The following is a 12,355-nucleotide window of genomic DNA, read 5'->3' as shown; positions in this document are numbered from 1 at the left end:
CAACACAATCAGCTCCTTGAGCACAGGTGTGCTGTTTGCTTTTGTTCTGAGCCATATCCTCCCAGTGCCTAGATCACTGCTGATGTGGTCCTGGATCAACCAAGCATAGGAGGACAAAATGGAACTGATTATTCTATGCTGTCTCCTGGGGACTGTGTAGTACTTCCAAGGACTTTAGTTTAATGGTTTTATTTGGTCACAGACCCACTTGAGAACCTGACAGAAACTTAAGTCTGTCTCTCCATAAGAAAAAAGATATACAAACAATATTTTACACAATATTTCCAGGGACTCACTGATCCCCTGAATCCTATCCATAAAGCACAGGTTAAAGGGCAGCTGCTTCTGAGTTTTATAACACCACTTTAGTTTCACTTTGTGTGTGTGTGTGTGTGTGTGTGTGTGTGTGTGTGTGTGTGTGATGGAGTCTTGCTCTGTTGCCCAGGCTGGAGTGCAGTGGCCTGATCTCAGCTCACTGCACCCTCCGCCTCCTGGGTTCAAGCAATTCTCATGCCTCAGCCTCCTGAACAGCTGGGACTACAGGTATGCACCACCATTCCTGGCTAATTTTTGTATTTTTAGTAGAGACTGAGTTTCATCATGTTGGCCAGGCTGGTCTCGAATTCCTGATCTCAAGTGATCTGCCTGCCTTGGTCTCCCAAAGTGCTGGGATTACAGGTGAGCCACCACACCTGGTAGTTTCACTTTTATACTGACTTTGTTTCCTAATTTGGGAATCAGTATTATACTCAATTCAGTTGCTTTCTTCTTGCTTGTTAGTAACAGAACAAAGAGAAAGGGGAGGGCGGGGAGGGAGGGAGGGAGGAAAGCTCTCCTGGATGAATGAACAAGAAGGAAAACATAAAGGTTTAAAAGAGGATCGGTGTGTATGGGACACATTAAAAGATGTGACACACATCTCATTGGCTGCTGTGGAATTTTACTGGGTGTGATCTGCAACAGGCAGTGGGAAGGGGAGTCTTTAGCAAAGATTTTGAAGTATAGCAGTTAATACTAGGGAGTTTATGATTTTCAACAAGAATTATACGAAACTAGGCAGCTTTGGGGTAGAAAATGAACAGCATTTAAAACCTTTGCCAGATACCAGACTGGACACTGGGAATATAAGGCAGAGGAAAAGGAAACACCCCAGTCCCGAGAGAGCTCTTTACATGGAAGAGACAAACAAGCAAAATCATTATAGATGTTACGGGGAAAGTGATGACAGAAATAAACAGGGTGCTGCGAAAGGGAGTCACACAGGAAGCACTTACTTTAAATAGCATGGTCAGGAAAGGCCATTCTCAGGAAGTGGCATTTAAAGGAAGACATGAAAGATGAGAGGGCACCAACCAGCAATCAGAAGGAGAAAGCCAGGTGTTCCAGATGAAGGGGTTGGTGAGTGGATGGGGAACACATCAAGTGCAAAGACCAGAGGGAGAGGCTAGGTGTGCTGGAGGAGCTGAAAGGTGGCAACTATGTTTGAAGCTTAGTAAGTGGGTGTCGGGACATCAGTGGAAAAGAAAGTCTATCCTCTGGAGAACTCTCAAACCCATTAAGAACAATTGATCCTAGAAAACTGTCAATAAAGTGCTTTGAGAGGTAGTCAGTGTGCGTCTGCATCTCCCCCTTTCCTTTTCCACTTTCTCTATGCTTTTCTGGGAATTAGGACCTAAAGGATAAGCAGAGGGCCTCCCTTCCTGTTAATGTTCTTTTTCTTTTCTTTTCTTTTCTAATTTTTATTTTATTTATTTGTTTTTTTGTTTTGTTTTGTTTTTGTTTTTGTTTTTTGAGACGGAGTTTCACTCTTGTTGCCCAGGCTGGAGTACAATGGCAGGATCTCGGCCCACTGCAACCTCCGCCTCCCAGGTTCAAGCAATTCTCCTGCCTTAGCCTCCTTAGGAGCTGGGATTACAGGCATGTGCCACCACACCCAGCTAATTTTGTATTTTCAGTACAGACGGGGTTTCTCCACGTTGGTCAGGCTGGTTTGAACTCCCAACCTCAGGTAATCCACCCGCCTCAGCCTCCCAAAGTGCTGGGATTACAGGTGCGAGCCACCATACCCGGCCTATTTTTATTTTTTGGAGACAGAGTCTTGCTTTGTCATTTAGGCTAAAGTGCAGTGGCGCAATCTCAGTTCACTGCAACCTCCACCTCCCAGGTTCATGCAGTTCTCATGCCTCAGCCTCCAGAGTAGCTAGCACTACAGGTGTGCGTCACCGCACCTGGCTAATTTTTTTTTTTTTTTTTTTGTATTTTAGTAGAGACAGGGTTTCGCCACACGGGCCAGGCTGGTCTCAAACTCCTGACGTCAGGCAATCTGCCTGCCTTGGCCTCCCAAAGTGCTGGGATTATAGGCGTGGGTCACTGCACCTGGCCCTGTTCATGTTCTTATGCAGAATCTCGGCTTCCACTGGGTCCGGGGAAGCAGGACCTCACTCTTTCCATTCACCCAGATTGTGGATCCCTCCCTCCCTACTGTTTCCAGTGAAGTGGTGATACTGTGCTCCAATTATATCATAAAAACAGAATGAGCTGACTTTGAGTTTCAAATATTTTATCTTACAGAGTTGTAGTTTCTGTTACCTTTTGTTGGTTACTTGTTGAGACTGTCTGGAGTCCACATTTGTGAGTACTCACATGTAAATGCACACATATTCCTTAATCTCTAAACAAAAGGTTTCATTCAGCAGGAAGAGTCTCCAATCTATTATCCATGCTATGCCCTTCCCATTCTTAATCTGAAACCAGTGGCTTGTTAACAAAACCTTAAACACAGCTAAGGAACAGGACCATGCAGGTGCCAGCATCTTCAGCCTCAACTCATTGGAAGGGTGCCAATCGGCTACATCAACTGCAAAATGGCAGCATTTCCAGTAAAGGACATAAGAGGTCCAAGTTACTCTCAACAATAACGATAATTAAACTTTATAAGCTTTACTGCCTATACATCTCATCTCATTTAATTCTAAGAACTGTTCTAACATGCGTTATTATCCCTATGTTATGCAAAAGAAACCGAGGCCCAGAGAATTTGGATGATTTGCTTGTAGTCATACAACTGCCAAGCGACAGACTGGAGCCAAATCCTGTTTGATTTCCATGACACGGCATTAGAGGAGTGAACACCTCCAGGTCACTATGCCAACAGATGACACTAAGACACGTAGTGGGCCAGGGCCATTCACAGGTTATCCCACAGTCCTTCAGCTCCTTCTAATACTTTTGGGTTTGGTCCAATTGAGATACAGTCATTTACCAAATTCCACACTATAGATGCTCCTCCTATATTTGCAGTGATTGTTCTCTTTAAAATATCAGCTGGATATTGACTTGTGTGTGCCAGGCATTGTGCTGGGGAAACAGTGGTATGTCAAAGAGAAGATGTCTCTCTCTACCCCCTCATGGAGCTTATAATTGGGTATATGTGGGGGTATCAAGCAGTCAAATAAAAAAAATACATTTAACCGCAATCCATGATACATGCCATGAAAGAAAAAAAATAGTAAACCGTGAGGACATATTATAGGGAAGAAGAGAAGGAAATCGTTGTCCACAACGTCAGAAAAATCCATACTGGGGCTGCCTGTATAGGAATGCTGTGCATTGCTGAAAGTTGACAATTTTGGTGAAAATTTTGCAACTTGTCCCTAGATGTAGCTTTCTAAATAGCAAAACCTAGATTACCCCATAAAACCCCATCCCACACACCCCTGGCTAAGAACAACAGCCACGGCTGGGTGCGGTGGCTCAGGCCTGTAATACCAGCACTTTGGGAGGCTGAGGTGGGTGGATCATGAGGTCAGGATATCGAGACCATCCTGGCTAACACAGTGAAACCCCGTCTCTACTAAAAAAAAATAAAAAAAAACTAGCCGGGCGAGGTGGCGGGCGCCTGTAGTCCCAGCTACTTGGGAGGCTGAGGCAAGAGAATGGCGTGAACCCAGGAGGTGGAGCTTGCAGTGAGCCGAGATCGCGCCACTGCACTCCAGCCTGGGAGACAGAGCGAGACTCCGTCTCAAAAGAAAAAAAAAAAGAACAACAGCCACGAAAATTTCTGTGTCATTGTCTCCAAGGCCATAAGGAGTAGCAGCATATGGCAAGGCTCGACATGTATTTCAGGAAACAGTCTGAAGTGAGGCTATCCTGCCTCTTTGGTCATGATCATAAATCTAGTTATTTAGAGGAAAACAGGAAAAAACCCAAAGAAGCAAATCCATGCAATTGGGTCTTTATTTATTTATAATTAACTACATTTTTTGGAGACAGGGTCTCACTGTCACCCAGCAGGAGTGCAGTGACACAATCACTTTAAAAAGTTAAAGCTCATTGAAACTTTAAACTCCTGGGCTCAAGCAATCCTCCCGCTCCAGCCTCCCCAGTAGCTGGGACTACAGGCGTGTGCCATCATGCCTCTAATTTTTATTTTTATTTTTATTTATTTATTTTTGAGATGAAGTCTCGCTGTATCACCCAGGCTGGAGTACAGTGGCGTGATCTCGGCAAACTGTAACCTCTGCCTCCCAGGTGCAAGTGAGTCTCCTGCCTCAGTCTCCCAAGTAGCTGGGACTACAGGTGTGTACCACCACACCCAGCTAATTTTTGTATTTTTAGTAGAGATGGGGTTTTGCCATGTTGGCCAGGCTGGTCTTGAACTCCTCACCTCAGGTGATCCACCTGCCTTGGCCTCCCAAAGGGCTGGGAATACAGGCATGAGCCAACGCCCCTGGCCTATGCTTGACTAATTTTTAATTTTTTTTGAAGAGATAGGGTCTTGCTTTGTTGCCCAGTTGGGTTTTGAACTCCTGGCCTCAAGCAATCCTCTCGCCTTGGCCTCCAAAAGTGCTGGAATATTACAGATGTGAGCAAGTACACCTGGCCTTGGTCTTTTAGAAAACAGAAAATTAAAGGAGATTTAAAAGAACATGACTGGCTTTGAGGATCTATATTTTATTAAGGGTGCTGTAGGGGCACAGAGAGAATTCAAATGTTTATTTTTGCAGCTGCACTATTATCTCTATTAAGATGAATGGGGAATGAAAAAAATGTTTCAATGCTACTCTTCGACTTTTTCCAATGGGAGTCCGGCTCCAAGGACATCCTTGAGTGTGTCTACCACAGGGTGAGATAATGAGGGAGAGGGACAGGTGGCTGGGGTGAGGAGAGGGAAGTGTAATTGGGGAGAAGGAAGGTATTGGAGAGGAAACTCATAGGTGCTCATCACCAGCAGCCCCTAGGCAGACTGTGACTTAAGCCAACAGTTGGGGACTCTGATCTCACTCCACTTCCTGCACTGAAAGTTTTCCCACTGGCCCCGGTCATGCAGCACTCATGTTGTAGGGCACACTGCAGGGCAGAGAGAACACTGGAACAGAACAGAAGCTTGGGGCTGAGTCCCCGCATCTGTCACCACATTGACTTTGGCCAAATCACTTCCTGATTGTGGCTCTCAGATTACTCTCCTGCTCACTGAGCAGGCTGCCACCCCAGAGGTCCTCTAAGAACCTTCCAAGTATGAATGTTTTGTAAAACTATATCCCTAGATCTCCCACTGAATTCCTTCTCAAAAGAAAATTCATTTGCCTTGTGAATTTGACTCATGATCCATCTGTCCCCTACTGGGGACAGATCTTGAATTTACTGCAGACTTTCTAGGGGCCGGGCATTGTATGAAATGCTGTAAATACCTTTTCCCACAGGACCCTTCCTACAGCCCCATGAGGTTGTAGTTTCTCTTGTAAGAAAACCTGTTCTATACCTTAGCTTTGGTATTTCATTGTTTCCCTTCTGAGTTTATAGGGACTATAAAATAGGTTCACAAAACCTTTCCCAACCTCTGAACCACAATCTTGTCTACAATGAAAGGAAAAAAAAAAAAAAAGTTTGGCAAAGAGCCCAACTCATTCTAGGTATTTGCCTAGCGGGAAGGCTAGCTGAAAAAGTTATAGACTGGTTAAGAATTAAACTCCTTCCATTTGATCATTACTCTCTAAGAGAAAAACTGTTTTGAATGGAAGAAGAGAAGTTAAATCGAGTGACTGGCACACAGAAAGTGCTTACAAATTTTGCTATTGGTTCTGAAAACCAACAGCACACCAGAGACTCTACTAACTTTGTATACAACATTGGTATCAAAACTCACAATATCCCAGTATGATAGATTTTATTATCTCTCATGTACAGATGATCTACAGCTCAGAGAGGTTAAGTAACTTGCTCAAGGTCACATAGCTAAAAAATGCTAAAGCCAAAATCTGGACCCCGGTCCACATTATTCATAAATCGGTGTCCTTCTAGGGCTTCCTTAAGCTGCCATTTATTGAGTTCTTATCATGATGGTTACTGTGCTGAATTTTCTGGTCTTATTTCATCCTTCTGACATTCCCTATGCAGTAGGTATTGGGGAGCAGTGGGTTAAGTAAGACGCCCAAGGCCACACTGCTGGTAAGCTCTCAGGCTTCTGATTTCAAAGCCCATGCTTAAAACTACTCTCTATCACCTCTGGCTTTTTGCCGTGAGACTGGTAATTGGCATATTGGGGATGATTTTCTTGACTTTACAGACAGCCACTTCACTGGTTTGAGTATTAAGAGTGTATTGACAACAACCCTATCCCCTGGTCACCCTTTTCCCCCCTTTCTTTTTTGTTTTGTTTTGTTTTTGAGATGGAGTCTTACTTTGTTGCCCAGGCTGGAGTGCAGTGGCACAATATCAGCTCACTGTAACCTCTGCCTCCCGGGTTCAAGTGATTCTTCTGCCTCAGCCTCCCGAGTAGCTGGGATTACAGGCATGTGCCACTATGCCCGGCTAATTTTTGTATTTTTAGTAAAGATTGGTTTTCGTCATGTTGGCCAGGCTAGTCTTGAACTCCTGACTCAGGTGATCCACCTGCCTTGGCCTCCCAAAGTTCTGGGATTACAGGTTTGAGCTACTGTGCCCAGCCGTGAGTGGGTGATTCTATCAGTAGGTACCATCATGGTATTAGGTTGGTGCAAAAGTAATTGCAGTTTTCACAATTAAGAGTAATGGCAAAAACCACAATTACTTTTGCACCAATCTAATGGTTTCCAGTTCTATATTTTTGCTATCAAGTTTGCTATATTTTTGCTTATCAAGTTCTATATTTTAGAGAGAAAGATAAATGTTCTCATTCAATTCAGAGCACAATGCAAACTGATGCTACATTTGTAGGTTCAGCTGCAGGGAGCTAGCTGGACCTAGACAGAAACTCCATTCTTCAGCCAACTTTCTTCCAAACACCGTACCAGGAACAATGGAGTATGGAGAGAAAAAGTATGTGAATGGTTCAGGGTAGCCCCATCACCAGTGCCAGAAGATACTCGAGACTGTGCTCCTCTGTAGTGCATCAAGGGTATCATCTGCACACACAAATGTCAGAATTATAAGGAAAATATAGAATACGAGTTTTATTGGCAGCCCACACTAGTGTGCATACATTAGGTCTAAGAATGGTCTTTGCATTTTTGTTTATAAGAACAAAAGAAGTGAAACACCCTAAATATCCACCAGTAGGAAGAGAGTTAATCAAATTATGGCTCCTCCATAGAATGGAATATTGTGTGTGACCATTAAGAATGATGTTAATGAATCCTGATAAAGAAAGATGCTCATGCTGTACTATAAAGTTACAAAATTAGATTACAAAACATCTCTCGTTTTTTAGAGGCTGTATAATGTAATTAAAATCAAAGACTGTAGAGTCACACTGTCTAGCTACAAATCCTGGCTCTGTCACTTTTAGCTGTGTGACTTTGGACACGTTGCTTAAGCGATGTGTGTCTGTCTCATCACCTGTACAATGAGTTCTTACTCCCAGAGGTGGTGTAAACACCAAATGAATCAATACATGTAAAGAATTTAGACTAGTGTGTGACTCATAGCAAGCAAGTATTCAAGACATGTTTGGTCTTTCAAAAAACAAAATGTCTAAGTGCTTACATGATTAAAAAACACCTGGAAAGCACCACAGTGTTAATGACAGATTTCTCTGTGTCATACAACATTACAACCTTTTTCTTTTATCCTTATTGTTTGCTTAGCTGCATTTTCAATATTTCTTCCAAAATTAAACATGGGCTAAAAAAAAACCAAAGAAAATCACATTTAATATTTTTAAATCCCAATCTTTTATCAGAAACAGAAACCTCACCAAAACTCATTTTTTAAAAAAGCTGCGGGTCAGGCCAGGTAATGACAAAACCTGGAGTCTGGAGAAAGCGCGTTGTGTTTCCCGGTCGTTTCTAGTTTGATGGCCTAACAGCAAGAAAGAATTTGCACCCCAGCACCTTGATCCTGAAGATGCATGGGCAGGGCTGGGGAGAGGAAGAGACTAGAGAGATGGGAAAGCCTGATTTCATTCCTAGCTATCCACTTAGTTTAAAATGTCAGGAAGTTTAGCGGATTAAGGGTATTACAGTCACTATTCATAAAGGTGTTTTGTTAGAACTTCTAAATAGCAATCTGGTGAAATAAGCCTTGCACAGGCTTAAATGAAAGCCTGTTACAGTACTTAAAGTTTCCTAGAGAAGGAAAAAGACCCCCAGGTATTAGTTTACCTAAAGAGCAGCTGCCTGGAAGACACTGTAACGTATCCTAAGTAGCCAATGCTATAAAATAGATAACCAGTCACAGAACTAGGAGGTTTGAGCCCAGATCACCCGGTGGTAGAACTGCAATTAGCAGTAATGAGAGGCATTTTGATAAGAGCCACAGCTGTACATATATTATAGACTTGGGTCCTTTCTAAAAAATTCAAGGACATTTAAAGCTGTTGGAATCCAAGAGGCAGAGAGGCGTGTTTGAATTTCAAAATTCACAAATTAAAAAAAAAGTAGTGGGGGGCTGTTACGCTTATCTCACAAATGCATCTGGATGGGACAGTATGTCAAACTCCAGGGAGAAAAGGAGACTTACAATTATTAAGCCCCTATTTGCACAGCAGACACAGTGCTATTTAAGCCAATCAACTTAAGTGTTCTCGTTTGCAGTCTTGATCCACAGGGGCAGACAATCTTATAAATGAGTCTCTAAATCAAAGGTCGGCAAAACAAATTCCATTTTCCCCCAGTCCTTCTTATGAGATCATAGAAGGATCTCAAGAAAAAAGACATCTTCACAATTAGGGGGAAGATGGGTCAGGATGAGAAGTCTTACAGAATGGAAGGGGGTGGGGTTTGAGAGAAGCGGGCTTGGGAGTGAATTCTGGCTTCACTAATAAGCTGAGCTATACAGATTGGAGCTAGTCTACCTGTCTGAGCAGTTTCCTCACTTGGCTTGGGTAATGAGGAAACACTGGTGAACAGGTTCTTGCCCTCAAGATGCTTAGAGTATAGATGAGATGACAGGCTAGTAGTGGACATTTATAATATTTGGTGCTATGATAAGGAAAAGTTCAGGCTATCGTGGGAGCAAATAGGAGGGACACCCAATCTGGTCTTCGGCGTGGGGTAGAGAAGGCTTCCTGGAGGAGGTGACATTTCACGTGAGCCCTGAAGGGATGGGGTAAGGGTGAAGAGAATGTCTCTGCAAAGGTTGAAAGGCAAGAAAAAGGATGGTTTGGGGCCTGGGGGAAGCAAGTAATTCAGTGTGGTTGAAGAGAAGGAGGGGAAGAATAGCAGGAGCCAGATCTCATAGTCAGCCCAGTAACATTTGAACTTTATCCAAGGGGGATCGGAAGCTCATAGACAGGCATTTACTGCTTTTGGAAAAGCCATGGGTAGCAGAGATGCAGACATACCAAAGGAAAATTACTCCAGCTCTGCTTCCTAACTCAGAAATCTCATGACGTTGTTTGCATTTTATCTAATTTCTCTGACAAAGTCAACGTTTTAAAAATTATGATGTCCACCCCATGGAAAGCTGTAAATCACAACACTATGTCACAGCTCATTTGTCACAGGTTCTAGAGCCTCGTTCAGACACCATTGAGTTCAACGAGCACCTGCCTCCGTGCATTTCATTTTGGATAGTCAAATCTCAAATTTCATACAGGGTTGGTTATCTAGTAAACTGGAGTCACTCTAGACACTCAGAGCTGAAAAGAAAATTAGGGGCCATTTGGCTCAAATCCAAATTTGAATAAGTAAGCTCAGGGGGAAAGTACCTTGCTTGAGGTCACAGAGTTTAGGGGTAGACCCAAGGTTAAACCTCAGACCTCCAACATCCAACCTACACTTTTTTGTTTTGTACCTTCCTCTCTCCCCATTACAGACTAGGAATTCCAAATTCCTATCCCAAGGTCAGGGAGGTCTCACTGACGCCTGTGTAGCCATGTCGGGAGGGGAAGTCTCATTTGCCGGTTAGCACTACAGGAAGTGATGGTTGAACAGGATGGGACTGATAAGAAGGAAAAGTAGTTACAGTGATCTTATTCATTAAAAAAAAAAAAGCAGCAACAATACAGCAGTCGGGGAAAATAATCAATTCTATTTAAGCAAAGCACTTTAAAGTAATGTTTCCAGCATTATCCTATTTCAAAACATTTATCAGATGCCAGGGAAATTAAACATACGCAAGTACCCACACCACTCTGTGCAAATGGTTTATCTAGCAAAACAAGCAGGCGGGGAAAAAAAAAAGGTCTGAAGAACTTCCATTTTCAACTGCCAAGTGGATCAAAGACACAAGCAACAGAAAAAGAAATACACAAGTCTAAATTTAGTCATCTCTCAGACTGGTTAAGTCCTTTTCCAAAGTCTGTTGGCTGTTGCCTGGACACAGCTTTGGTGTGAATGACTTTCATCTGAGCCTCTATCCTAAGGGTCAAGCCTAAGATGCTGATGGCAAGCATGCTTGTTTGCGTCCCCGAAGTCTCTGGCTGTTAGCGGGCAGGAAAAGCTCTCTGGAAGGTTTTGGACCTCAAGAAGTAGCTGAAAAGAGTCAAAGTGATAGAGAAAAGACAGAGAAGACAACAGGCATTCATACACATACACTGATTTAAACTTTTTTTTTTGAGACAGTCTCACTTTTTCACCTAGGCTGGAGTGCAGTGGTACAATCTTGGCTCACTGCAACCTCCACCTCCCAGATTCTCCTGCCTCAACCTCCTGAGTAGCTGGGATTACAGGCACACGCCACCACACTTGGCTAATTTTTGTGTTTTTGGTAGAGATGGGGTTTCACCATGTTGGCCAGGCTGGTCTTGAACTCCTGACCTCAGGTGATCTGCCCGCCTTGGCCTCCCAAAGTGCTGGGATTACAGGTGTGAGCCACCGCACACGGCCTCTTAGATTCTTAATGTGAAACCATAAATAATTAATTTTAAATCTTTCTTTTTTTCTAATACAAGCGTTTAAACTTTCTCCTTTTCTAATATGAGTATTTAAACCATAATTTTCCCCATAACGGCTGCTTTGGCTGCACCTCACAGATCCTTATATGTTACATTTTTTTATCATTCAATACAAAATATTACCTAATTTATTTTGGGTTTTATTCTTTGACTCGTGTACTATTTAGAAGTATATTGTTGCCCTTTAGCTGCCATCTTGCGTCTCCGCGTGCGTGCGCCTAATCTCAGCTGGTCCACCCCAGACCCCCGAGCACCAACCCTAGCCCCCGGCGCGGCCCCTTATTCGCTCCAACAAGATGAAAGAAACAATCATGAACCAGGAAAAACTCGCCAAACTGCAGGCACAAGTGCGCATTGGTGGGAAAGGAACTGCTCGCAGAAAGAAGGTGGTTCATAGAACAGTCACAGCAGATGATAAAAATCTTCAGTTCTCCTTAAAGAAGTTAGGGGTAAACAATATCTCTGGTATTGAAGAGGTGAATATGTTTACAAACCAAGGAACAGTGATCCACTTGAACAACCCAAAAGTTCAGGCATCTCTGGCAGCGAACGCATTCACCATTACAGGCCATGCTGAGACGAAGCAGCTGACAGAAATGCTACCCAGCACCGTAAACCAGCTTGGTGCAGATAGTTTGACTAGATTAAGGAGACTGGCTGAAGCTCTGCCCAAACAATCTGTAGATGGAAAAGCACCAATTGCTACTGGAGAGGATGATGATGATGAAGTTCCAGATGTTGTGGAGAATTTTGATGAGGCTTCCAAGAATGAGGCAAACTGAATTGAGTCAAGTTCTGAAGATAAAACTTGAAGAAGTTACTGGGAGCTGCTATTTTATATTATGACTGCTTTTTAAGAAATTTTTGTTTATGGATCTGATAAAATCTAGATCTCTGATATTTTTAAGCCCAAGCGCCTTGGACACTGCAGCTCTTTTCAGTTTTTGCTTATACACAATTCATTCTTTGCAGCTAATTAAGCCGAAGAAGCCCGGGAATCAAGTTTGAAACAAAGGTTAATAAAGTTCTTTGCCTAGTAAA

General features: G+C 43.1%; 2 protein-coding genes across 6 annotated transcripts in view; one reads left to right on the top strand and one right to left on the bottom strand.

Annotated features, from left to right (window-relative positions):
* Nucleotides 1–12,355, bottom strand: part of NAV2 (neuron navigator 2) — a 767,943-nt gene that overhangs the window by 102,003 nt on the left and 653,585 nt on the right. The window lies entirely within an intron of this gene.
* Nucleotides 11,495–12,355, top strand: part of LOC105508603 (transcription factor BTF3-like) — an 11,210-nt gene continuing 10,349 nt past the window's right edge. Inside the window, exon 1 of one of the 2 annotated variants that reach the window (XM_011937492.1) lies at nucleotides 11,495–12,042. In XM_011937492.1, the coding sequence (XP_011792882.1) occupies nucleotides 11,611–12,042 (432 nt within the window). In that variant the 5' untranslated portion in view covers nucleotides 11,495–11,610. Of the gene's footprint in view, nucleotides 12,343–12,355 lie in introns of those variants that run through there. The other variant, XM_011937491.1, reaches the window with a different exon arrangement.

Source organism: Colobus angolensis, unplaced genomic scaffold, assembly GCF_000951035.1.
Source record: "Colobus angolensis palliatus isolate OR3802 unplaced genomic scaffold, Cang.pa_1.0 Scaffold164, whole genome shotgun sequence".
Taxonomy (NCBI): Eukaryota; Metazoa; Chordata; class Mammalia; order Primates; family Cercopithecidae; genus Colobus; species Colobus angolensis.
This window is presented reverse-complemented; position numbering and strand designations above follow the sequence as displayed.